Below are 25,618 nucleotides of genomic sequence, written 5' to 3'. Positions count from 1 at the left end.
TCTAATTGCACCTGATTTTATTATTATTATTATTATTTCTTGTCATCCATAATTTTGATTTTTTTTAAAAAAATCATACTTCTGTAAAAAGTTTTGGTTCTTTTTCCTTTCGTTTTTATTTAGGTAAAGTCTGTTTGCTTCTTTTATGTTAAAAATGCTAATCTAAAAAAATCAAATTTTATGTTTTAATTTAACTACAACAGCTGGTAAAATAAAAATGTGGAAAGATGTTTATTTCAATTCCAACAAATTAAAAACGGCTCATGTGAAGTGAACACAAAATGTAAGATCTACAGCAGCTAATATGCATTTACATCTCCTTTCATCATCAGTGACCTCCTGAAATAAAAATTTATAAAATGAGATATTACTTTTTACTCTTTGATTTTAATCTGACTTAATGTTTTAGTACTATTGGAACATCAAAAACTTACTATTTATGGAAGTATAAAACCTATAATGTTTCATAAGTATTTACATTTCTGCTCATTAAAAATGACCTCCTGCAATAAAAAAAGAAAAATGCATTACTTTGACACTCTGGTATAAAGTTTCACATTCTACATGCAATTAGAAGTTTTAAATAGTTTTTATTTAGCTGAATATGCAATAATAAATTTTAAATTGCATGGCCTGAATAGTACAGATCAATATAAATTTGTGAAAATAAACTATTGTTAAAGATAAACAAAACAGTTATTTGGAAGGATTATTATTAAGTTATTATTCATATATTTCTACCAACAATTAAGATGAATTTGTGTTTTGGTGCTCTACAGACAGATCATTTACGGCTATGAAATTTGGCACATATATATGTCTTGGAGGCTGGGATTTTTTAAAAAATATTAATTCTAGTTAAACTTTTTTGCAATATCAAAAATAAATTTTATACCATTTTAAAATTGTCTTTTTATTGATGTCAATTTAATAGTCATTTACATTTTTCCTGAATTTAATTTTGACATTTTTTTACCTAATTCTTAGCAATAAATTCAAATCGTTTTCATTGTTTCACCAACTTTTTAACTGTGAATTTCCTTCATTTTTGAAAGCTAAAGAAGAATTTTGTTCAATACCTGTATAATTTGCAAGACAAAAAAGTAAAGTTACAATATCATGAAATTTACTATATAAATGAACTGCACAATTTTTTTTTCAATAGTACTATGATGTCTAATCTCCGTAAAAAAAATTCGTATATGCAATGCACAGAATAAATATAAATGTAATGCATTTAAAATAACAAGCGTTTTAAGATCTGACAAATTGAATGAATTATAGAAATGAAGTTATACCTAAATGATTTAACTGAAATTAAATAAACCAATATCTTAGGGGAATAATTTGTCTCAATAACTGATTAGTAATATATATATTTAAATTCTAGTTGTATCTTATCTAGAATTATTCCTGATTTAATTTTTTTTAATCATTATTGTAAGCACTTAAAAATTCAGATCAGATAAATTTTATTTTGTGAATGTTACCTCCTTCTGATGAATGTTACTCCCAGAAGAGTGACTAATGAAGCAGCAAGTAAAACTATAAGCGCTATATTTGCATGATGCCATGAAGCATTATCTGAAAAAAAAAAAAAAAAAAAATATATGATACTTCACTTTCAAATATCACTTAAATAATATTAATATATAAAATATTAAGTCTTCTTTCGAATAAGTAAAGGACCATTTCTACATCTTTTAAGGGAGAGTTGACCTAAAATGATGTATAAATGAAAAAAAAAAAAAATGTATTATGAAAGTTTTAATAAACTTTGATTAATGTGAAGTTAATAATATTAATCCACATTTATTTAAAAATGGTGAAGTTAAAAGTTTTTAAGATAATAATAGTATATTTCTGTATTGCACTAAAACCAACAATTCAACTTTAAAATTAAATATGTCATAAATATGAGAAAATCATATATTAATTATTGATTCTTATCTTTATATGGTTAATGAATATACCTTTATATGGTGAAATGACATATTTTAAAATTAAATATGTCATAAAAATGAAAAAATTATGTATTAATTATGGATTCTTATCTTTATATGGTTACTGAATATACCATACAAATGTATATTCATTATGTAGGTGTTTAATATAAAAGCATATCTTTAATCGTCGTTTCAAGTGTTGGTTGCAGTTATTCGTTTTTTTTGACAAGAAAAAAAAAGTTTTAAGTTTTTCAATGCTCAACATCTTTGAAGAAGATGGTACAATTTCTTCACATTCATTCTCGGCATTGTTTAAATTAGGATTAATTAAATGGCAGGTGAGTGAAGAATTTATTCCTCATGCTTTGTAGAAAGAAAATATTCTCCCATTAATAGTATGCTGTATATTAATTTTAGAGAATAAACGACGAATAACCGAAGCTTTGTGTCGTATGGACTGAATACATACTTTATTGTTACATTGACTATGAATGATTATTATAATTGTATATACAGTAGCTGCTGATTATTATAATTGTATATACAATAACTGCTGATTATTATAATTGTTATAAGTTGTTTGCATTTATACATATGAGTGAGAAACAAATTGTTCTTCATATTTAAAAACTGATTGTAAATTTTTTGTTTATTAGGGTATCAGTTTAAAATTATTGAAAACTAAAATAGCAGCAGGTTTTATAAAGAAAGCTCAAAATTTTCTTTAGCACTTTTTATTGGTTTTTGATATTAATATAAATCCAGATTTTTAAAAAAAATTCTCAAAAACCACAGAGAGTAATAAGATTAAAAAAAAAAAAAGAAAAGAAAAGATTTGTTCTATAATCTGAAAAATCCTGAAATAACTTATAAAATGATGTATAATCATTGAAGAAGAAACCCTGATGCATTGCAGATTCAATTAAATTTTAATGCAATGAGTATTTGCTAGAAATAACTTGTCGCCAAATGCAGTTCTCTGATAAATGATGATCTTTCCATTGAAAGAAGCCCTATATTTAAAAAAGAAACTAAACTCGACTTAGCCATTATATAACGAAATTTATAAATATCAATCGGGTAACGATCGTGTTCTACATGGTTATAAAGACTATATACTGGAGTAGTAGTATACTTATGTAAAAGATTTTATTTTTAGAATTGTGTTCATAAACAGAAAGATATGTCAAGACAAGATGTATGTTGTGTATGGGAGGAGGTGTGGGTGCTCTAAGCCACGAAGAATCCTCAGATTTCGTGATCAAATATTTTGACGGTTATAATTCTGTCTCTGTATATTCTGAAAAAGCAAAAATGAAAGAAAAAAAAAACTTTTGTCTCACTTTCTCTGCATCTGGTATATCTAGGATCCCCTTGGAGGTTGATCGGCTGATAGCCTTCCGCACAAATACATTTATAACTGCCAGGCAGATTGACGCACAGTGTAGCTGAAAACGGACAGGTCTTATTGTCCAGGCACTCATCGATATCTGTAAAAAATGGCAAAATGAAGTCTTGTGATATGAATTTTTAATGAGAAGAATATCCTGATATGTGTAAAAAAATCTCTGCACTTTTTAGTACGTTAATAAAGGCTATTTTAAAAAAATTGTTTTTACTAATAGCTATTTTTGAGAATAAACGCGCACAACAGTTTTACAGAACTTGTCTAAACAACTTGCTTAACATTTTTACCTTGGCATCCCTCGAACTTCGGATTGAAAATATTGCTTTTCGGTTCGTATCCTTCTTTGCAGACACATTCGAAGCTACCAGGGGTGTTGATGCATCGTGTGTGGGAGGGGCACACACCCGGAAGTTGGCATTCGTCAATATCTGAAAGAAATCGCCAAAGAAACTACTAATTTTCTTGAATAAATTCACAAACGATGTACATAAGTTTAATAATTTGGTTTTCATCTAACAACTTTATTTTTTCATATACGAAGTTACACAAAGAGAAACTATTATAATGTGACGAATTGGGATGAGCGAGGATAGAACCTGGGACCTTATGGTTCGCAGCCGAGTAACATGACCACAATACAATAGCAATTGCCCGTATAGCGTACCGGTTAACTGGCTTATAAGCTTTCACCACAGACTCTCCCACCTGTGAAACGAATGATAGGGCGGTTGAGTGGTGATGTATTAGCTGTTGAGTCAAATGCGCTTGTACCCATTTGAGTAGAGCCAAGCGTTATGGCGAGCGGTTGCTGTTGCGCCATGTGAGTCTGACAACTATGTTTTGCTGCGTCAAGTGAATCTGACGACTTTGGTTGCGGGTAGATGACACCACAACAGCTGTTGAAGGTTCATTACGTCCGGGTCACTAATGTGGCGAATTGGGATGAGGGAGAATAGAACATGGGACCTTGTGGTTCGCAGCCGAGTAACATGACCACAATACAAAAGCAATTGCTCGTGTAGCTAACCTGTTAACTGGCTTATAAACTTTCACCACAATAATTATAAAAAAATAATTGTTTCTAGATTTTTACGAATCTCTATATTTAAGACTTTCCTGAGTTCGGAAATCACACTTTTAGAATTATGTCTGTCTGTCAGTCTGTAAACACATTAACTCGACTAAGGGCTTTGACCTAGATGAATGAAAATTGGTATGGACTTACCTCCAAATTTGTAGATTTCTATCAAATTTTGAACGAAATAATTTCAATTGAAATGTTGTTCGATCTGTAATTACCAAACGTAAACAGCTAGATAGTATTGTATACAGATTTAATATTTAAAATGCAAATTCTCATAAAATTTTGAATCAAATCTATCAAAAAATTGACCGTATAACGATCCGTATTTTCTCCTGCATGTAAACGTAATAACTCAAAAACACAATGATTTAAATAAATAAATTTTGCTATGTGATCTTGTGACTACAGCTATTGTTCTATGAGCAATTTTAGTTTAAATTGATCGAAAAAAGACTTCCAAATGTATATTTGATTTTTCGACTATTTTACGATTATATTATCAGCAGGGTTAATCTAAAAAAAATTGCGAAAACGGATTCTTTTAAATCAGTTTTATGGCAGACAATTAAATATGTTATATAATTAACTGAATTCTTTATTCATTATCATCGAAAAACACCTCATTATTTTATCACAGCAATTGTTCAACTCGACAGGCTATTATTATTATTGAATGGATAAAATATAGATTATCTTAAATAGCAAAGGCTGTCTATCCCTAATGCTAGAGAGTCACAGTTAACAGATGTCGAAAAACTTCAATGGAGGAAGAAAAATGCTCAGATAGCGATTTTGAATTTATTGACAGTTCTTTGGAACAAACCTTTGAGACGAAACTTCTTGGTTATTGAAAATGAGCTTGTTGCAAAGATTTGTTCTATGAGTTGAATACTTCAAACAGTGCTCTAGGATATGTTCATTGTCATTGTTTAGTGTTACAGGAAAGAGAATCAGGATTATTAAAAAATCAAAATTTATTCAGTGGACATGGGGTGATGAACATCCGACTAATTAAACGTATTGATATTACATCCTCTCGTCTATTTTTAAACCATAATGTAAGGAATAGAATCTATGAAATATCTACTGCTTTTTGGTGCTTGCTATTTTGATAAATTTGGTGTATATATCGTAAAGAGAATTTTAATTTTTAATATTTTTTGAATTATTTCAATTCACGGAGATTTGATAGATAAATTTTTTAAAACTTGAAAAAAAAAAAACTACTTGTTAACAACAATACATTTTTTCTGGAACTGCGAGCTACATTATAAAAAAAAATGGCATGACATATTGCTAAAACTTTGGTTATAAAAACGGAATTAATAGAATAAGTACTATAAGCAAAGGACTCTGTATTTAATAGACTTGCGATAGAAATGATCAATTACGATTTAGATGCATTAAAGGAGACGACAAAATAATCTTGAAATTCTTTATTGAGATTTTCATGAAAGAGAACTTTAGTGATTGAAGTATGTAGTGCTTTGTTCTGGAAATTGAGCTCGGTGAGAATATTTTGCAAATTTCATTTCAATAAACGTTAGATTCAGGAAGGATTATAATTTGTTTTGAAGAAATGTCCTGTTCTTAAACATACTGATAGCTGCAATTTAATCTTTTTTAGTTCATTGCATTTCATCGTTAAATTTTTCAGCACAGATAAGTAACTGAGCAACATTTGCGATTTGTTTGATAAAGAACTTTGAAGACAATCTTTTGATTTTAACCGAAAGAGACCAAGAGCATTTTTGAGAGCTATTGTTTGAATAATATTCTAATATTTGAACTGGCTTTCAGAAAATTTATTAATAACTGCACAATTATAAAAAAATAAACTGCTGTTATTGCAGATATTGATAAGATCTTTGTTCTATGTCTATATGTTTTGTAAACGATAGATTTTAAGGCGTTGATTTTTCAGAGGGCTTTGGTACAGAGTTCTTTAAGTTACTCCTATGTTGGTTTGCTTTAGAAAAGTTTGTTTCTAATATTTGATGATCTGTTTCTTAAGCAGTAAAAAAAGTGTATAGGACATATAATAGAGCCTTCATTTCGAAAGGTTGACCATAGAACACTTTTGGACAAATATTAAATTTCCAATAATTGCACCATCTGTAGATATTTCCCATCGTATTTCGGAGTTTTTATTTATTTATTTGAGATATAATAGAGCGAAGAGTGAGAGAAAAAATCAAAGATATCGACAGCAAAAATAGAGTAGCCCACCTTTTCATGGAGGTTTTTAAAAAATCAGTTATGTTGCAGATGAAGACAATTGGCAGTAATACGGTGCCTTAAGGAAGATCTTTCTGAATAATATAGTGCTAGAAAGGGCGTTTCTGCCATGAATTTGAAGTATTATGTTATGAAGAAAATTAAGAACGAATTTTAGAATGTTTCCAGTAATATCTAGCTGTGGACACTTTAATATAAGCCTATCAATATACATAGAAACATATGCTCTTTTAATATCGAAACTTGCAATAATAAAATAATTATTTTCATGTTATACTCTATTAATTGTTGTGCGAATTATGTTTGAATGGCTATGTGAATGTTATGTTTACTAATGGCTTTTACCCGAGCATTGCGATCATTGTTCAAACATTTAGCTTGCTGCTTGGGATACTAAAAATAGCAAGTTATTTGTCCCTTAACATAAAAAAGTCGTACACAAAAGATTGAATTTCTTTGTTGACTAGCGAATATTGGGTAATGCGTTGTGCCATTATCCTTTCCAAATTTTTTTGAAAAGACGGATATGATGACAATTGCTTTGTAGGAATTAATTTTCATGTTATCTTTATTTGGTTTTGAAGCTGGAATTATAAGCGAATACTGCCACTCATTTGTGGCACAATATGTTAGAAACACTTCTTGAAAAATCTGAATAATTTTCATTAAGTCTGTAGTTTTTAAATTTTTGAGCTAATTTGCTGGAATACCATTATTCTATAATGATTTTTTTTTTTTTGTTCTTGGATTGCTTATCTAATTTCATGAAGATGAATAGGCAAATTAAGAGTAAAATTTGAATCGTAAAAAAAAGAAAAAAAAAATTCAAGAAGAATTGGCCTAAGTGCCATGCTATTAGAGGGAAAGTTACTTTACTGAAGACTATTCGAAATATATTAAAGATAGGGTTTGAAGAGTTTATTTCTTGGCTTGAATTATCATATATTTTATTAAATGTTGAGTAAAGCGTTCGAGAGTTTCGTAACTGAAATATAACGCAGTTTTTTTTCCCCCGAAACAACGTTTTAACTTTTGGAAACTAAGACTTAATGCATTCCACCAGAGGGTAGACAGATTTTACGATCTGCTTGATGGCTTATGAAATTTGCTCATTAATGAAAATATATCACTTTTTTTCAATAAAATTTCTGAAGATTGTTTCCTAGTGTTATTCAAATTATTCGTTTTGATCCTTCTGGATATTTCAATTTATCAATATATTTCAATCAATTACCAAAATTAGACTATGCTGTTATCGAAATTCGAATCTAAAACTTAGCAATGAACTTGATGGGAAACGGATAACATAATGTGAGATGATTAAAGAAACCATTTCTGAAGAAGCAGTATGAGTTGGAATCGATGAATTGAGGAGAATGAAAATGAAGAAGCCAGTCAATGAAATTGTTGCTGACTGGAATAGTTTTATTTGAATCTTACAAAGGGTGATGTCGCCCTTTGTTACGGGTTAATCACCAAATATGAATACAGAACCCGAAAATGAATTTAAAAAAACTTTCTCATTGCCTATATTAAGGTCTTTTGTTATATTATTACCATATTTTATTGCAATATACAAGCGACATTATGATTTTTAAAAACGAGAACAAAGATTTTGCGTTCGTCAGTGTTAAGTCTTCTTCAAACATTGGTTCGTGAGAATATAAGAATTGATCGATCAGAATAAATCACATTTGTGTTGCATCTTGATTTTTGATAAGCCTCCTTCTCTAGTTATTTAATTAGCTATTTAGAATCTTGGTATTATAAATTAGAAAAGGAAATATTGCTTAAGAATGCTTGTATCTCTTCGGAATGCCGTGTGCTGCATTTAATAAAAGAAAAGTTAAAATAAGACAGTATATAAAGGCATTTTACCTTCGCAGACCCCTTTGTTGTCTCTGTAACCAGATGGGCATGAGCAGAACTTTATGCCTTCTATCATTTGGCATGTTGTGTTTTTTAAACCACACGCACAATCTGGATGAAAAAGAATCATTAAATATTACATAGCTTTTTATTTTTTAATATTTTTCAACAGCCTGTCATATTAGGGATTATCTGCGATTCAATTACCAATAATGTCTACTTTTAATGTTTGCTTTTTAAAATGTTAAACATCAAGGCTAATTAAATGACTTTAATAATACATATAAATTTGGTGGAGATTTACGTAGCAGATATTGCAAAACATTAAAAGCTTTTATTTCATACAGCAATACATACATAAAAACACCACAGTAAATTAATTACAAAGAACACGAAGGAAAATTATGAACAAAATTTGAAGTATTTTCACTCATAAAGCAGAATGCACGATGTCAACTGTTAGCATCTGATACATGAATAGCTTTGTTAGCTTACATGACAACAGATGACATTTCTCGAATGTCTGTTACTCTCCATTCGCTTGTGCCGAATTCGACTGCCGACTAATTACACGATTCAGTGCTGAACTCAATACTGACTCGCTTCTCAGTACAAGACTAACTGTAGCCCTGCCTTCTGTTCTTACACAGTTTATGTGACAAGGCAAAGAATACCTAAGAAAGAACTTTATAATTTGTGTCTTAACAGATCTATCACCAAGATTTTTGCAGATTCTGGAATCTTCGATTTTATCTTCCAATTCATTCGTTCAAAAGGTCGTGACGTTTGTCGCCAAGATGTCATGAGTACAACATCCATTCAACATCTGTCAGGCTTATCTGTAAACTATCTTTCTTACCATGTAACTAACTGCGCTGGGAAGCAATATTACAAATTATAGCAATATTTTTCTGTATCTTGCTAAATTGTTCCTTTGAATAAAAGGATTATGAATACAGTTCCCAAATTGAATCGTTTCAATTTAATATTAGCTTTATATGCCCGAAATTTTGTTCGTGATAATATATAAAGTATAATAAAAAAGGAAATTTCATGCGCATGCTTGTTCTTATGGTTTTTGAACAGAATTCATTATGTTAAGCTTTGTGATAATGGACTCGAACTGCTGTGGAATCCAACAGTTCGAGTCCAGCCGTGGAACTGGAATTCTGTGGACTTGTGGAATGAATTGCAGAAATTATTCTTGTTATTATTTTTTGTTTTGTTTCCATTCCTTATTTTTAAGAAGACTTCTAAAAAATTAATTTTCCACTTAAAAGAGTTTCGAGTGTTTTTTTCTCCTTTATTATTTAACACTTAACACTTTTGAAAGTGGCCTTAAAAATCTTTAAAATTTTCAAAACTTGAAAGATCAGAAATTTTTTTTTTATATTTGATTTTGCGCAACATAAAAGATATTTTCAAAAAATTGTAGTAAACCCTTTTTACCATATTACCATAAGTAAAAGGATAATATTTGCTGTCACTTTCTATTTGTTGGCAATAAAAAAATGAAAACAAACAGGAAAATTTAGATTATATATATATATATATTGGAAAAATAGGCTTCATTTTTATCATCTTTCCCTATTTTAAATATAAAGAAGCAATACAAGGAAAATATAACAAAATTCTAGTTGAATTTTAGTTAATACACATCAGTAAAATGTTTTTAAATTTCAAAAACTTCGGAGAGTCACATTTGCAACCAGCTTTTAATGTTAATCATATAATTTGTTCAGCTTGAATCCATTGTTCATTTTAAGAAAAATATCTCTGATATTTTTATTTTCTCTTATAGAAAATGTAATAAAAGAAAAATTACAATTTTCAGTTCAAAATCGGGATTTTGATGAATCTCCTCGTTTTAGACCTTCCTATGTATCAAAATTTTTCGAATATGCTATCTGTCAGTCTGCCGAGAATTCAATGACATAAAAAAGCAATTAGCGAGACGACTAAAATAAAATGTGAGATCTTCATTACAAAATTTTGAAATTTATATTCATTCAGATAAACGAAAGAGACCAAAATACCCATTAGATTTTCTTTTACAACAGGAGGAAACTAAATGAAAAATACTTCATACGGTTGACCTTATTGCGGTGAAAAAATGATCTAATATTTATTCAGTACCATTTACTGATAATGCAATGAAAGAAATCACGCAAAGCTTTGATAGATGAAAATGAATAATTTGAAATTCAGAGCTAAAGGAAAGAAAGAACTAGAAAACGATACTTACCGTCGCAGTGACCATTTATTTCCACGTAACCAGGATGACATCTGCAACTCTTTGTTCCATTAGCGTTTAATTCACAATCGCCGTTTTTCCCACAGTTGCATTCTAGTAGAAGAAATAATATTAATTAATGCAGTCATGTGTATATAAACAGACTTTTGTAAATCCTTAGAAATAATAATTCAACAATAAAACTCTTCAAAATTATTTATTATTCTTCAAATTTTAAAATATATATAAATCAAGGTTCCTTATCTGGACGTCTTCTATCTTTTAATAAATTAAAAAAAAAAAAGAAAGAAATAGTTTTCTAAATGGCATTTCTATTAGCCTGCTAAAGAATATAAATGCTTTTTTACAATTTAGCTATTTTCTACTATTTAATTTTTAATAATAATTCATCATTAAAATATATCTTTAAATACTGAAATTATAATTCATCATTATAATATATTGTTACGAAATTTCCGGGGTTCGTTTGGATAGTGGGAGTTATATGGTGTGGAGAACGCTCAATCAGCAGGCGGCAGTAGAAAAAAAATAACGACGTTTATTTACACGAAGATACACAGGACAGCACAAAGACGACAACTATATACAGCACAGAAGATGATTATCTTCAGCCGAGACGTGCAGCATACAACAGCAGCATACAACAAAACTCTACTGCAGACAGTAACGCACAGCTTAGTTCAGCACTAGCTTGACTCCGTCGCTGCTCTGCTAATCCCTGGAAGACCAGTTCTTCACCGTCGATTCCGACTACTCTACTCTGGCAGCTGCGGCTGTCTCCTTTTATAGGTCTCAGGAGGTGGGGCTAGAAGCCTGTCAACCAATCAGGAACGTTCGAGGCGTATCTCGGTTCCTACTGGACGGATCGGGAAAATTCTCGACGTTTCGGGTATAATCTATTTAGGCGCCAAAGTCGCCAAATGGTCGCCAAGCTCTGGGACCTCCGACACCGGACTCCGTCCAATACAGATGACTGTAAAAAATTCTTTCCGATGATGGAACCAACTATGCTGGGAAGCAGCATTACAGATTCGTAACAATATCATTAAATTCTGAAATTAAAATTTTCTTCAAATTCTCACCAGATGGCAACACTGGAGTGGATTCAAAATTTAGTTAAATTAAAGAGGTGAACTAATAATAAAGTTCGGAAAATAAATAATACAATCTCATTCAAAATACACAAATTAATAAAATTTCAAACTTTTAGCATATTAAGAAGCGAGTAAAAAAACCAATTATAAAATTATATTTTTATAAACATTAAACAATTTAAATTAAATAAAAAGACGTATAAAATATTTTTTGAAATCCAGTTCTTTTTAAACGATCTATTGTGATCTCACTTGGAATCAAATAGATAACAAAACACAAAATTTTCAATCTAGTTTTTTTCATTCGATACTTATCATGTGATCTTGTATTTAACAAACCGAAAGGCATACTTAGTCCGAATGGACTTCTTCCGAAATTTAATAAAAATATATAAATTTGATATAAAGACCATATACCTAATTTCATCCATCTAGCTCACAGCAGTTTTGAATAATCGTGTTCTTAGACAGATAAACTTAATTCCAAAAATGTGTTTTTCGGCTTCAGAGAGTTATGAAACTTGGAAATTGCCGAAATCTCAAGTTTATTATTTATTTTTTTTAATGTTTAGAATACTTTCCATTAGCATATTTTGTATATTAAAAAGCTTTTTCGTAATTTCGAGTTACATTTCGTCCGCAAATTATGAAATCAATCTTTTTTTAATTAACCATTTAAAGACCAAATGAATTATTTTTCAGTATACAGCTAAAAATGACCAAATAAAAAAAAAGAAAGAATTATTTGAATAAAGAAATTTTAATATACTACGTTTTAAAACGAGCTAAAAAAGGATAAAATAATTCCTCCTAGCTCCATATAGATTTATACATACAATTTTCCATACAATTTCCTGACTCCATTCAGATTTATACCTTTTAGTTTGTTTCAAAATGTTATAATTAATTTTTTATTTAAATAATCATTTATTGCCTTTTAGTCTTGTGCGTATGAAATTTTCCTATCAATTTTAATCTAATTTCTTATTGAACTACCCTAACACTACTGCAATTTGCCATAGCACAATCAGCTGGTAATGAAAGCTTTGGTTAGTTTAAAATTGACGGCAATTTTGTACTGAGCAGCCAAACATGCAGACAGATAAAAAAGTGAGTTATCATTGCATTGTCATCCGATTATGAACTTTTAAAATATCAAATCTCTAGCTCATCGGGAAGTTAGCTTAATATCGATTATAAAATTTATATCATATAGACAAAGGAGAAAGCGAGTTAATAAAAACATGTTGAAATACATAATGTATTTTTCTTGTATAATTTGTCTCCTCTGTATCAGGAAAATATACGAAAATCAACATTAGTATACTTTATATATATATATATATATATATATATATATATATATATATATATATATATATATATTCTTTATAAAAATAATATATCTAAATACAGACTTTTATACTGTTAGATATATATTAATATTCACAATTTTTGCTAATACAGATATAACATTTAACATCGCAAATACATATTAAGAAATTTTTCTTTTACTTCCCCTTGGTAACTGTTAGAAGTATACGGATGATTTCTCCGTTTCCCGGAAAATAACCTTGTAATTTAAAATATGCCATATACGACGAACAGGAATAAGAGAAAGAAGTTTGTGAGTTCTATATTCTGGTACTGATTTTAATCTGTATTATTTTAAAACTGTAAATCGCTTTAAAAATGAATTGCTGATTATTTACTCTCTGTTCTGGTGAAATGCAAATGTGACCCAGTTTCCTCTGAAAATCCTCCAGAAAAGCCATATACCGCTCATATATTGAAATTAAGTCAGACTTCTGCCTTACTTCTTGCTTACTTGATTGCTTTCATAAACGGGAAAATGGCACTTTTATCTTTTAATATCAGCTCTTGACTTATTGATTCAGGACTTATCTTAAACTATTTGGAATCATAACAATTGCTTCAACATGAAATTTTTTCCCCTTACCTTTGCAGATCCCGTTCCTCTCCACGAAGCCTTCAGTACAGAGGCACTTCTTGGAAGTACTGAAGAAACCGACATCGAAAATGCATCCGAAGGTTGCTCCGCATTCGCATGCTTTAAAAGAGAAGATACATTTGTGAGAGTGGAATAACAGCACTTTCACTCATATGATCGCTTTTATTTTGTAAAACGTTTCGTTGTATACGAAGCAAAATTCGCTACGAAAATTGTTGGGAAAGTTAGAAAGGCACATAGGAATGTAGATGAAAAATGCCACCCGGATGATTCAGAACATGAGTTTACAAACTTTTAAACACTGTGACCCACACATTAGAAACCGAATATATAGCAATCCACTTTATTCTTGAATTTTTTTTTAAAGTAGAAAAGCACGCATTTTTAAAGGATGTGTTATGGCTCAAAGAAGAGCTTTTAAGGTAGGGAGGAAATTATTTTCCCCTACCGAATGTTTACACAAATCCTAACGAACCTAATCGAAATTAATATATTGCCTCATAAATCAGAATAAATAGCAATCGCTGTGGCGTAATCGGCAGATCATCTCATTTAAGATTGGTTGGTCCGTGCTTCAAATCCCAGTCCCATTTTCTCCAGAGGGCCGCGGTGGCCTGGTGGTAAGGTCTCGGCTTCGAAACCGGAGGGTTTCAGGTTCGAGACCCGATTCCACCGAAGAACCGTCGTGTAAGGGGGTCTGTTGCACGTTAAATCCGTCATGACCAAACGTCCTCCCGCTGGTGTGGTGTGGTATGGAGAGGGGGGTGCCAGCTCAGGTGTCGTCCTCGTCATCTGACGGTGGTTCAAAATTACGAGGTCCGTCCCAAAATAGCCCTAGTGTTGCTTCAAACGGGACGTTAATATAACTAAACCAACACATTTTCTCCAGAGTGGAATTCTTTTATATAAATTATAATCTATAGTTTATAAAAGATCTGGAAGGTTCTAGATCTTTCTTAAAGATTCAAATTGGATTGTTCCCAACATTCTATATATGTATAAAAGCAGACATGAGTCCCATCGGTGATGGGTAAATTATAAAACTCGTGTTGTTGAGCGTTGCTTCGTTCTAATAAAGCTAATTGTTTGTTTAAACTAATGGCGTAGTTCTTTACATCTTTATGACAATATACACAAACTAAATTGAATGTTCATAGCAAAAAAGGTTCTGATTAAATGGGCAGAGCTTGTGGTACTGCATGGAAATTTAACTTTATATGAAGCCTCAGATTGGGGCTATAGATGACGTAACAGATGTATAATGTGCGTAAAACAAATCTTTATTTGTATCATCAGCACTGTGAAATAGCATTTGTTTTGTTTCTTCATTTCTTGTCATTTGACACAAGTCGCTTGTTTGCTCAATGTGCTAATATTATTTTTTTGCTCTGTTATCAAGTGATATCACTATCACGAAGAAAAATAAATTTGTAAAGTAATAATTATTGTTTTTCATTATTTTCATAGTATTGGTTTAGGTTATTCTGATTTTGATTTTTCTTCCTAAAATCACGTGCAACATCGAATGGGCACGTGATATCTACTTAATAACTAATTAATTTAAAATGGGTATTCATTAATTTGTATTATAATTTCAAAATCTAATAGAAAAGGACAAAGATTAAAAGAAAATATTTTGAACTGTGCCCAAAATGTGAAGAATGTTGGATATGAAATAATAGAGAGTTGAGATTAGAGGTATAAAATAATAAAAAGTTGTAATTATTTCAAAATAGATCAATTCAATATAAACAATAAAATATGAAAAAAATACCTTTGCAAGCTGTTTTGCTGATTTTACCAAAGCCAGGATCACAAACGCAGACTGTTTTGTTTCCTTCCGCGACACAGGTTCCGTTTTCACATTTGCAGTCTAAACAAGTAATATACATATAAAAAAAATTTTAAGTCAGTTCCTACTTAGACCAACAAAATTTTATGTTTATTTTAGTTACTTTTTATTAAATAATTACAATTAATATAAATATGTATAGACATTTGACAGAATTACAATATTAAAGGGCAAAATTTTTTTAATTGAATTCCTACTTATTTTCTTATATTATTTATATATATCTTATATTATTTATGATCGGGTGTCGCGTCAGTAATCTCAGAGCTTGACGGCAAACTTGGAGACCACTTGGTGACATGGTGACGGATTTGGCGACCAAATAGAAATTACTGGACAAATCTAATTAATTAATATTTGAAAAAAAACTGTATTAACATCAAGTGTCATCCGCTACAAGTTAAAAAAATTTATTTGAACTTGAATGGATGAATAAAAAGTATTTTATTAACGATTGAAAATTTGAACAAGATATATATATATATATATATATATATATATATATATATATATATAGGGAAAGGGTGAACTAACAGTAGGAATTGAAAAAGAAAAAGTGTGTGGGGGGGGATGATAATTAAATAATAAATCGTAATATAATATATATAATTTTTATGCGTATAAATTGTGCTATAAATCAATATTTTTTCCTACATTTTTCTTACTATAAATATTTTTTTTGTTGCATATATCAATGATTTAAGAGAAAGTTTACATTTTTTTTTAGATAAGAAGTTTTTTTTTTTTGATAAAAATAGTTAATTAAATGTTTTGCTACAATCATGAAACAGTTGCGATCGAATTAAAATATTTAGGACAACCGCCTTAAAAACTTAGTAAACTCTATCCTTTTTTATGTTCTCGTATGAGAAGAATAGAAAGTGATGCAATCACCCTAAAATGAAAATTCACTCTTTCATACACCTTCACGAATCAAACATCCTTTAGATGAAAACATTTTTAAATTATGTTTTTCTGATTATCATTGAGTAAGTTAACTGGAAAAGAAATAAATTAGACTAATGAAATTTGATATGTTATCTTAATATCCAAATCATATATCTGTATGAAATTGTAAGAAAAATTCGATAATGAGAAATCTCGTTATTTGTTCTCCCATATATAAACGCGATAACTCACGAATTCAATGAAACAGACGGAATTATTCTGGTATATAATTATATCAATATAATTGTAAATTAGAACAATTAGAATTTAATAGATTTAATCTTTTGGATTAAATCTATTAAAGAACTGGAATGTATATGAAAAAAGTAATAACTCAGAAACGTAACAAGCTAGATAGATAAACTTTAATGTGTGGTATTTACATTGTTAGGAGCAAATTCTTCGACGGGTAGTTTCTTCGCCGGTGTAAATGAACGTGATAACTTAAAAATTCAGTTTGCTAGAAAAGTAAAATTTTAGGTATGGAGTTGAAGATATTATGTGTCTGTATAAAATTTTGGGCATGATTGGATAAAAATAAGATCTAAATCCATATTCAACTTATCATAGTTATGAAACAAAAGTAAATACGAAAATATCCATTTGTGAAAATAAATGAGAAAGTCAAGTTTTACATATTTTCCCCCTAGTATTGTCGAGTCTTATCTAAAAAATGATTATAGACATTGGGCATTTACTGTTCGATATATTTGATTGTAATGCCCAATTTTTCTCCCAATTTGCATCAATACCTTCACAGATCCAAAGGCAACACGAATCAGCAATAAATACAGACTACGCCGTTTGTAGTGATTACGTAGAGTCCAAACCAAAGTGATCACTACATCTGAAGGATCAGTACATACAAACTGTTTTAAAAATTATACATTTCTATTATACAAGGACATCAGAAAAAACAGACTACACAATATCATTCGATTATTCATTCATGTTAATTAGAAACAGAGAAATGGATACTATGTAGAGGATTGAAAAATATTCATATGTATTTAATTTTTTAAACTTTCTTTAAAAAATTATCAAGCCTGTTGAATTATCGAATATTTGTTGGATAAACCTTTCATATGAATATGAATAACGAATTCAGCATAAAATTCAGCACGGTACTGGTCTATTTTTCTTACCGGTTGAAGGGCTTGCAGAATTTCCTGAGCTGCAGATTATTTCTAATGAGTTCCTATTCATCGTCATTATCTTCATGATGTATACCAACATATCTTCGATTTATCTGCGCATGATAAATTATTCCTTTTTATAGTTTTCTTAATTTTCTCCCGATTTGCATCAATGTTGATCATGGCCTCAATCCTTTTCGGAAAAGTCTCCTGAAGTTTCAATGAACCAGGATAATCCTTGATAGGTCCTTGATCCTCTTGATAGGTCTTCATAAAATCCCTAAGCTGAACACTAGACATCGAAATTGATCACTGCAAGCGAATTGATGACTACTAGAACCTGTAAATGTCTAAAATATACGGAGATTCGTTCCTCGTCATTTTGATCAGTACAATCGATTAATCGTTACATCTGTGATCACTATAAACGGTACCTACTGCATCATGTTTGACTACATAGTGCACAATTTGCATTCTGTGATATGCTGGGAGCTGCTAGAGCCGCTGGACTGAAACGCCATAGGGCATAGTTACGTCAGTTAGCCGTTGTTTTAAAAAAATGTTATTATCCTCGTTTCTAAATAAATAAATTTATAATAAATAAAAATTCTGTGAATAATAAAATATTAAGATACTCTGTCAAGCATAATTCGTCAGTTTAAATAGCGTTCGTGTTGCTTCGATACGAAACATAAATATTGTTTACGGCCCGTTTCTTGTATATTGTACTCCTATGAGCGACAAACGGTGCAGTTCGTATGTAAATTCTCGGTTCATTGAAACCATTAATAAATTTCGGTCCAAAATATTCCGTGTGTGTAGTTATTGTGTGGTATATTCTTTTTTATTTAATATATGTGGAGTTATTGATATAGTGTCCGGGGTATTAGTGGTAATCAAATGTAAAAAATGGTAAAAAAAATGTGGATATATTAAATGGTAAAAAAATGCGGATGCCTAGCTATAAGTAAAAAATGAAAGCATAAACATATTCAGTTTATCCCCCCCCCCCAAAAAAAAAAATTAAAGTAAATCATTGACATGTTGATTTAGACAAAAATGTCTTGGGACTTTAAATTGATTCTTTTATTAAAGAGGAGTCCGTAAAGTTTACTGTCTATAGCCACAAAATGTCTAAATCCGCCATTGGTGTGAATTGCACATAAAAGGAAACTGAAAAAGAATATGGGAAACAGTAAAATGCCTTCCTTCCTGCTGCTATCCTTTGTCTGATATTATATTTCCTGTTACAAGGGAATTCTTGTTCGTCGATTTCTTTTAGGACGAATTCGAAATCCATATGCGTTTCAAAAGTTGTTTAAAAAATTTATGATCTACAAAAATCTCATTGGTTTGAAGAAAAATTCAAAAGAATTCGAAATACCGTAGCATTGTATTTTATTTTAGTCTTGTTGCACTTGACTTTTAATTTATTATTTAATTTTTATAATTTATTATATAATTTTTAATTTATTTTTTAAAGGAATTTACTTAAAAAAATTGTCTTCTTTTTATTTAAAAAAGATGTATTCTTAAATAGTAACAATAATAATGAACACACATAAAAAAATGTATTATATATCGCTTATTTACTTGTATAAATCCAGTAAATAAGCGACAGGAAGTATTATTAAAAAACAGCACTTTTAAAAAACTATATATTAGAGAGCGAATTTTATTTAAATAAAACTAAAACAAACATATTTTTTTAATATTAAATTTGTGTAAAAATAATTTGAAAAAAAATTAATGTTAAAATCACGTAAGTTAATGAGGAAAAACATTAACATTTTGATGAAATTTTTATTCAAAATTAGAGGAATCTTATAACTTTAGGCTTAATTGTCTATTCTATAAACCGTTTTCAACCATTTCTGAAGCATGCATGTTGCAGTTCATTGATAGTATACCAATCTATAAACATCGTCATGTCTATAAACTTAACTGTTTTACTTTCTTCATAATCTAATCACATGCCAATCGTCCATTTCGGAAATGAGGAGAAATTCATTCAATTAAGAATTCATAGAATATTTGAGGTGTTTGTGGATTATGTGTAATCTAGTTTTTCGAATTTCAGCATCTTTGAATAATTTGATAATTTTAAGAAACTATAACTCGCTGCTAGTATGAAGTTAAGGGTTAAGAATAGTATACGACAATTTTCATAAATTTTGAGATCTCCTAATTTTTATTCTTTTTTTAAACCAATAAACGGTTGGTACTATTTGATATCTCAAATTTACAACAACAGTTTAGAACGGAATTAGTAAAAATTCTGAAAAACGAACATTCCTTAAAGAATGATCTCTAAAGATGATTCATTAAAAATATTGAATGGAAAAGAAAAAAACTACTCTCATTCACACATAAAAAGTACACAGTTTTGTCTTCTCTGACCAACCACCACTTTATGGGTTGGCGCAGAGGCACTCGTAATGGTAATTCAATGCATCTTGTAGCCCACATTTTAAAACTTAATACAGCTCATTTTTTCATTTAGTATCCGCATATATTTTCCGGCAGTAACGTTTCTATCGATAACAAAAGAATTTCTGTACCTTCAAAAAAAGAGCATCTTATTTTCGTTCTAGTTTAAATGAATAAATAGAAAAAAAAATTGTTTTGCACTTTTGGCATAATTTATACAATTTTAAGAATTTTTTTAAAAAATTTTAAGAATTAAAATTAAAATTCCTGCGTTCGACTTTTTAATTCGGATATTTTCTCTTTAATTTATAACAAAAACGTTTGAAATATTTTTTTCATCTTTTTTTTTTTTTTTTTTAATTAACTGTTTTCCTGATATATTCAAAGATTTTCTTCGCAAGGAAATGAAGATTCGCGGGAAAAATTTCTCTTCGCTTATTTTATAGGAACCAAATTGAGAAATCAAAAATCGTGAAAATTATTTTGTTGTAATTTAAATTCTAATCGCATCCTTTGTGACCAAACTTTCAAATTTCATTGGTTCTTTTTTTTTTTTTTAAAGAACAACTTAATTTTCAGTTATTAATTCCGATTTTTATCATCTGCCGTTCACCAAGCGATTTCATTGCTACGAAGAAAAATAAACTTGTAAAACATTATTATTATTATTTCATTTCATTCCAGCTGCTTTATTTTATGTTATTATTATTTTGATTTCGCTGATATTCATCAAGCCAAGCGCAACATCTGCGACTTTTGCTAGACATAATACTACAAAATACATCTGCAAAGATTTTGTTTATTATAACTTAACAAATATATAATTCGGTATAATATAAGGTACGATAAGATTATCTAATATATAAAATTGCTATCTAAATTAAACGGTTCAGTATTATTTTAATATATAATCTTACTAGGGGTCTTCTCTCCCTATCAAACGACAAATTTGTATATTCTATAGGAAAATGTTTTTCTCTGCATTTAATTAAAAGAAGAATAATTGCAAACGATAGTTAATTTTTTTCAAATATATTTAAAATGCAGATATAAACTTTCAGTTTTCTACAACTGATACAAACCTTTGTTATTTGCATAAAACTTCAAAGCTTTTCAGTAATATAAGCTTTGTAACATACATATGTTTGAATATTATTTTTGTAATATTTGTTACTTTAATATTATTTATTTTGCAATAAATACTGACGTGCGATTTCAATAAATTCATTATTTATAGTTGCTTCAAAATTTAATATGTCACTGTTCTTGTCTGAGGATCGAAAGAAATCTGAAAACAATAGATGAAAAGGAATCTATCTACTACTTATGACTTCCAGTATGCTGAAAGGAATTTTTTTTTATATCCCTCTCCTATCAGAAATTACTTTTAAATCAATATCTAAATTTGTAACGTGCATACTGACGTTATATTAAAAATATTCATTTTCAATGTCTATTAAAGATAAGTAGACAATAAGTTTTATCTTAAATCAAAGAATAGGACTGGATAAGCTTAAAAGACTTATCAATAATAAATTAAAAATGTTATCACTTTTGTTGAAGATAATGTCCAACTAGTGTTTCCAGAACTAGTTGACTATGAAGAACACTTAAACTATTTTCTCGTTTATATAAACTTCATTTTAATAATTTATAAAATATGATTCAAAATGCTATTATTTATACAGCGCTAATGTTATTGAAATCTGTATGCAGTGATTTATTTATCTTTTAATTCTGAAAATGCCACATTATAAGAGAGTCTGAATTGGTACAATGTGAATCACTGAAAGTTTGTATCTGGCCTGTTTGTCTTTGGACATAATAGCGCAAAAAGGAATAAGCTAAATAAATGAAATTTGGCATATGGTTTAATCAGCAAATATAATGTATGTTTCGACTGTTTATAATGGTAAGACCTAATTTGAAATAATCCTACAATATAATTAGCTTACAACAAATGTTATAAAACAGAGACACATTTACGGAAATCATGTTTCCCATGTATTTGCTGTTATTTTGTTTCCCGGACCTCAATTCATGCGATATTTAATTGCGGTGACATTTAAAACGGCTGGTAAGAAGTAACAATCCGAGAGCTTTATATGAAATAAGCATCCAAGAGCTTTAAAAACAGCATTTCAAGACATGTACACAAAATGTCTGAGTACACAATTAGGGCTGTTGTGTAATTGTGGAACATAACGTCTTGCGATTTCATGTGGTATCTGAAAATGATGGACATGTTGGACTGTAATTTTCTTGTGTTTCATTATTTGTTGTAAAATGTTTCGTTGCAGTAAAAATTGTACGTGTAACAATCTTAATAATTTAAAAATTATTTAGAAATTGTATACATTGTAAAAATGTTTAAAGTTCATAGGAAAGAACAACATAATGCTTAAATGTGCCATTTCTTTATAAAAGCCCTCTGGTGGTTAAATGTGCTGTTAATTATTTTTTTTTCTTTCTGAAACAAATTTCTATCGCTTCATGCTGTCTTCCACATAATTTCTCGAATTTTGGATTGGTCCAAAACGAAAAGCAATACAATTTACAATTAATTTTCTCGATCACAGATTATTTCTTGTATATAAACAAATTAATTTAATAATTAATCAAATAATTCAGTCCTAATACATTTTATGATTAATAAATATGTGTCGACATATTTTGTATAAGTAGCTACATTTGTTATAAGTGTATATAGCGACATATTTGCTTATAAATCGAATTACCGTCTAATAACATGTAAATGCAATTATGTGTGCAAGTGACGATATTGGGTAGGGTAAATCTAAGACTACGATATAAGAAGTTAATAAACTCACTTTCTAACATTCCTCCAATAGCCGATTTAACAATTCATTCAAATCGTTTGATATTTTAAAGAACCCCTACGTATAATTATTGTGCTTGGATACAGACTTGGACTGAAGATAAACGCAGTCCCCCAGAAAAAAAAATTTCTTAAAAAGTGTACTGTTTTACCGGAAGATTGAAAGTTCCAAAAGGAAAACTGTGTAAGACAATTGATGGATTTAAATATTATGTTGAATATTAAAGAAACAAGTGATTATATTCATTCACTGATAATAGTTGGAGGTGCTGTAGTTCCGTGCAGGCAGAAGCCGCCCCTTCTTAAGATTATAATGACGATAGAAATGAGGCAGAGATCTTCGCGGAAATAATAAAGGTATATTTATTTCCTTTTGAAACGTTAAACATAATGAAAAAAAAATCTATAGGAGATTTGAATTTCTAATCCGCAATATCGTTACATGATAATATTTAAGATTCATTAGTCTAATTATTTTATTTTTAAATTTACTCTAAATTACAGTAATCATAACGTGCATGCAATATATATATGCAAACATGTTTTAGCAGTTGCGTGGCCGAAGAGAAGACACTTTTGAATTTTTAAAACTTTAATTTATTTCATTCCGGAAGGCATAATTTATGCATAAGAAGTGCTAAGAAATATGTCTGTCTGCATCGCGACACAAGAGCAAAAGAAAGACCCTAATTTTCCCTTCAATGGGTTTTATAACAAGATTTTGATAGGGATTTCTTTGCTACGTGTCGATTTAAGACAGGGAAATTTAGGTATCTTTAAAAAAATGTGCTAAGCATTATTAAGGATTTTTATCCGGTGTTGTTGTTTCTTATGGCACTTGTCACGGACAAGCCCGCTGTTCAAAGACAGCCGATTTAAGCCTAAGGGGGAGCGCCTCTTGTTTTTATCGTAGAGTCAACTTGGGTCAAGAGTACGACTTGACTACTCACGCATTACTCATTCGCTTGCACAACTCCTTTTTACAGAAGGGCACATTCACACATCTCACAGATAGACCAACCATGCCCAATCCGGGACTCGAACCCGAGACGCCCAGATCACGGGGAAGATGCGCTACATCTTTGGCAAGACGCCAGCTTTTCATCTCTTCACTTGTGAATGAGTGACTGAGAACCTGCTGAATTAGCAGTTTTAAATGGCGCTTGTTGAATTAATTAAATAAAAAAAAAGAATGGGAATTTGATTAGGAAATATGAGAACATCTTAGAATAAATTTAATATGGGTTGAATTAAGTTAAAAATTTGGAAATTAATTAAGTTAGATTAAGAGATATCATTACAAATACACTCACAAACATAAACACATATAAATAGTACTAAAAATAATGGAGAACATAGTTGTAAAATATATTTAAAAATATTTTGAAAAATTTATTTAAATTAGAGAAAGCATTGTACGAAAATTCAATGCTATCGTTAAAAAACCAATTTTTTAGCGATGTGTAAAATGGGTTTTGTGCAGTAATAGACTTCAGATTTAGCAAATAAAAACATTAAAATTTCTATAATATTTTAATAAAAAAAATCTTATTAAATTTTTTTCAAACCTTTCTCATTGAGCACTTATCACCCAAAGAGTAACTTGATACCAAATTTGGTAACTCTTCATTTAATGGTTCGCAATGTTTAGCGTTTTGATTTTTCGAACATGCATATCGTATCATAGAATTTTCAGGTAATATCTAGGCTATACATAGTATCATGTAAAAACTATAACTTGGAGGTCATTTATCTTCGTTACGATGCTCTAGTTAGATTCGTATACGAAGACTCACTAGGCTGTTGATTTGGGATTGCTTTTATAAAGGACTTATTCGACTCACCTGTATTTTTCATAGGTGCAAGATCATTGGTTGAAACTTCTGCGCTTGTCACTGGTAGCCAGATGCAGTAAAAGGAAGTTATTAATTGTATGATTAAGGCGTAATGCCCAACGCGCATGTTTTTGAAATTTTTTGAAATCTGAGGAAGAAAAATCATGTTGCTGTTATGAAGTCTAAAATTGAAAAGGACCGAGAAAGCGATTCATCGAACGATGAAGCATCGTTATCTATTTTTTAATCGCTTATCTGTTTAATCATACAAAAGAAACAATAGGAGGTAAAAAAAAAAGGAGTAGAATCTGGTAGGGAAAAAATGATATTTTTTAATAATACCCAAACTTGCTTAAAATAGAATGCTTTAAATGTTCAAAAAAGCGACAGTCTTTTTTTTTGTTGTTGTTGTTGTTGTTGACTGTAATCTAACGAATTCTACATCGTTAAAACCGGACTTAATTATGTAGTTGGGATATAACAACTACTTTTTTTTAAAAAATATTCATATATGAAGAAAGCTGATGTTAAAAAAAGATTGATTTTGAGATTGTTGAGGAATTACGTTTCGAATATCACCCCATGTCCGGGAAAAAAAAAGCATTCTTAGAATTCTGTGCGTAAATGGGGATACGCAAAATATAATTTGTGTAAAATTTGGTACATGATCTTAACACCAGACTTGCAGATTTTTTTTTTATCAACAAATAAAA

At 29.6% G+C, this 25,618-nt stretch overlaps 1 protein-coding gene across 1 annotated transcript; it reads right to left on the bottom strand.

Annotated features, from left to right (window-relative positions):
* Window positions 1-212: 212 nt before the first annotated feature.
* On the bottom strand, window positions 213-25,095 carry LOC129971173 (adhesion G protein-coupled receptor E2-like). The gene is made up of 10 exons (XM_056084707.1): window positions 24,915-25,095; window positions 15,640-15,738; window positions 13,854-13,964; window positions 10,791-10,892; window positions 8,555-8,656; window positions 3,642-3,782; window positions 3,290-3,436; window positions 1,491-1,584; window positions 435-503; window positions 213-339 (listed from the first exon to the last, which is right to left on the bottom strand). Exons 1-9 carry the CDS (start codon window positions 25,069-25,071, stop codon window positions 455-457), a joined length of 1,002 nt encoding a protein of 333 aa, XP_055940682.1. The 5' UTR covers window positions 25,072-25,095; the 3' UTR covers window positions 213-339; window positions 435-454.
* Window positions 25,096-25,618: the final 523 nt, after the last annotated feature.

Source organism: Argiope bruennichi, chromosome 6 (genome assembly GCF_947563725.1).
Source record: "Argiope bruennichi chromosome 6, qqArgBrue1.1, whole genome shotgun sequence".
In the NCBI taxonomy this organism is placed as follows: domain Eukaryota; kingdom Metazoa; phylum Arthropoda; class Arachnida; order Araneae; family Araneidae; genus Argiope; species Argiope bruennichi.
Note: the sequence above shows the minus strand (reverse complement) of the source record. Positions and strands in the feature narration are given on the sequence as shown.

Coding starts and splice junctions, on each gene's coding strand:
- LOC129971173 (XM_056084707.1), bottom strand. CDS start 25,071: ATGATTTTTCTTCCTCAGATTTCAAAAAATTTCAAAAACATGCGCGTT. Junction 10,893..13,853: donor GAGGAACGGGATCTGCAAAG/GTAAGGGGAAAA, acceptor TTCTTCTACTAG/AATGCAACTGTGGGAAAAAC. Junction 1,585..3,289: donor ATATACCAGATGCAGAGAAA/GTGAGACAAAAG, acceptor TTTTTTTTTCAG/ATAATGCTTCATGGCATCAT.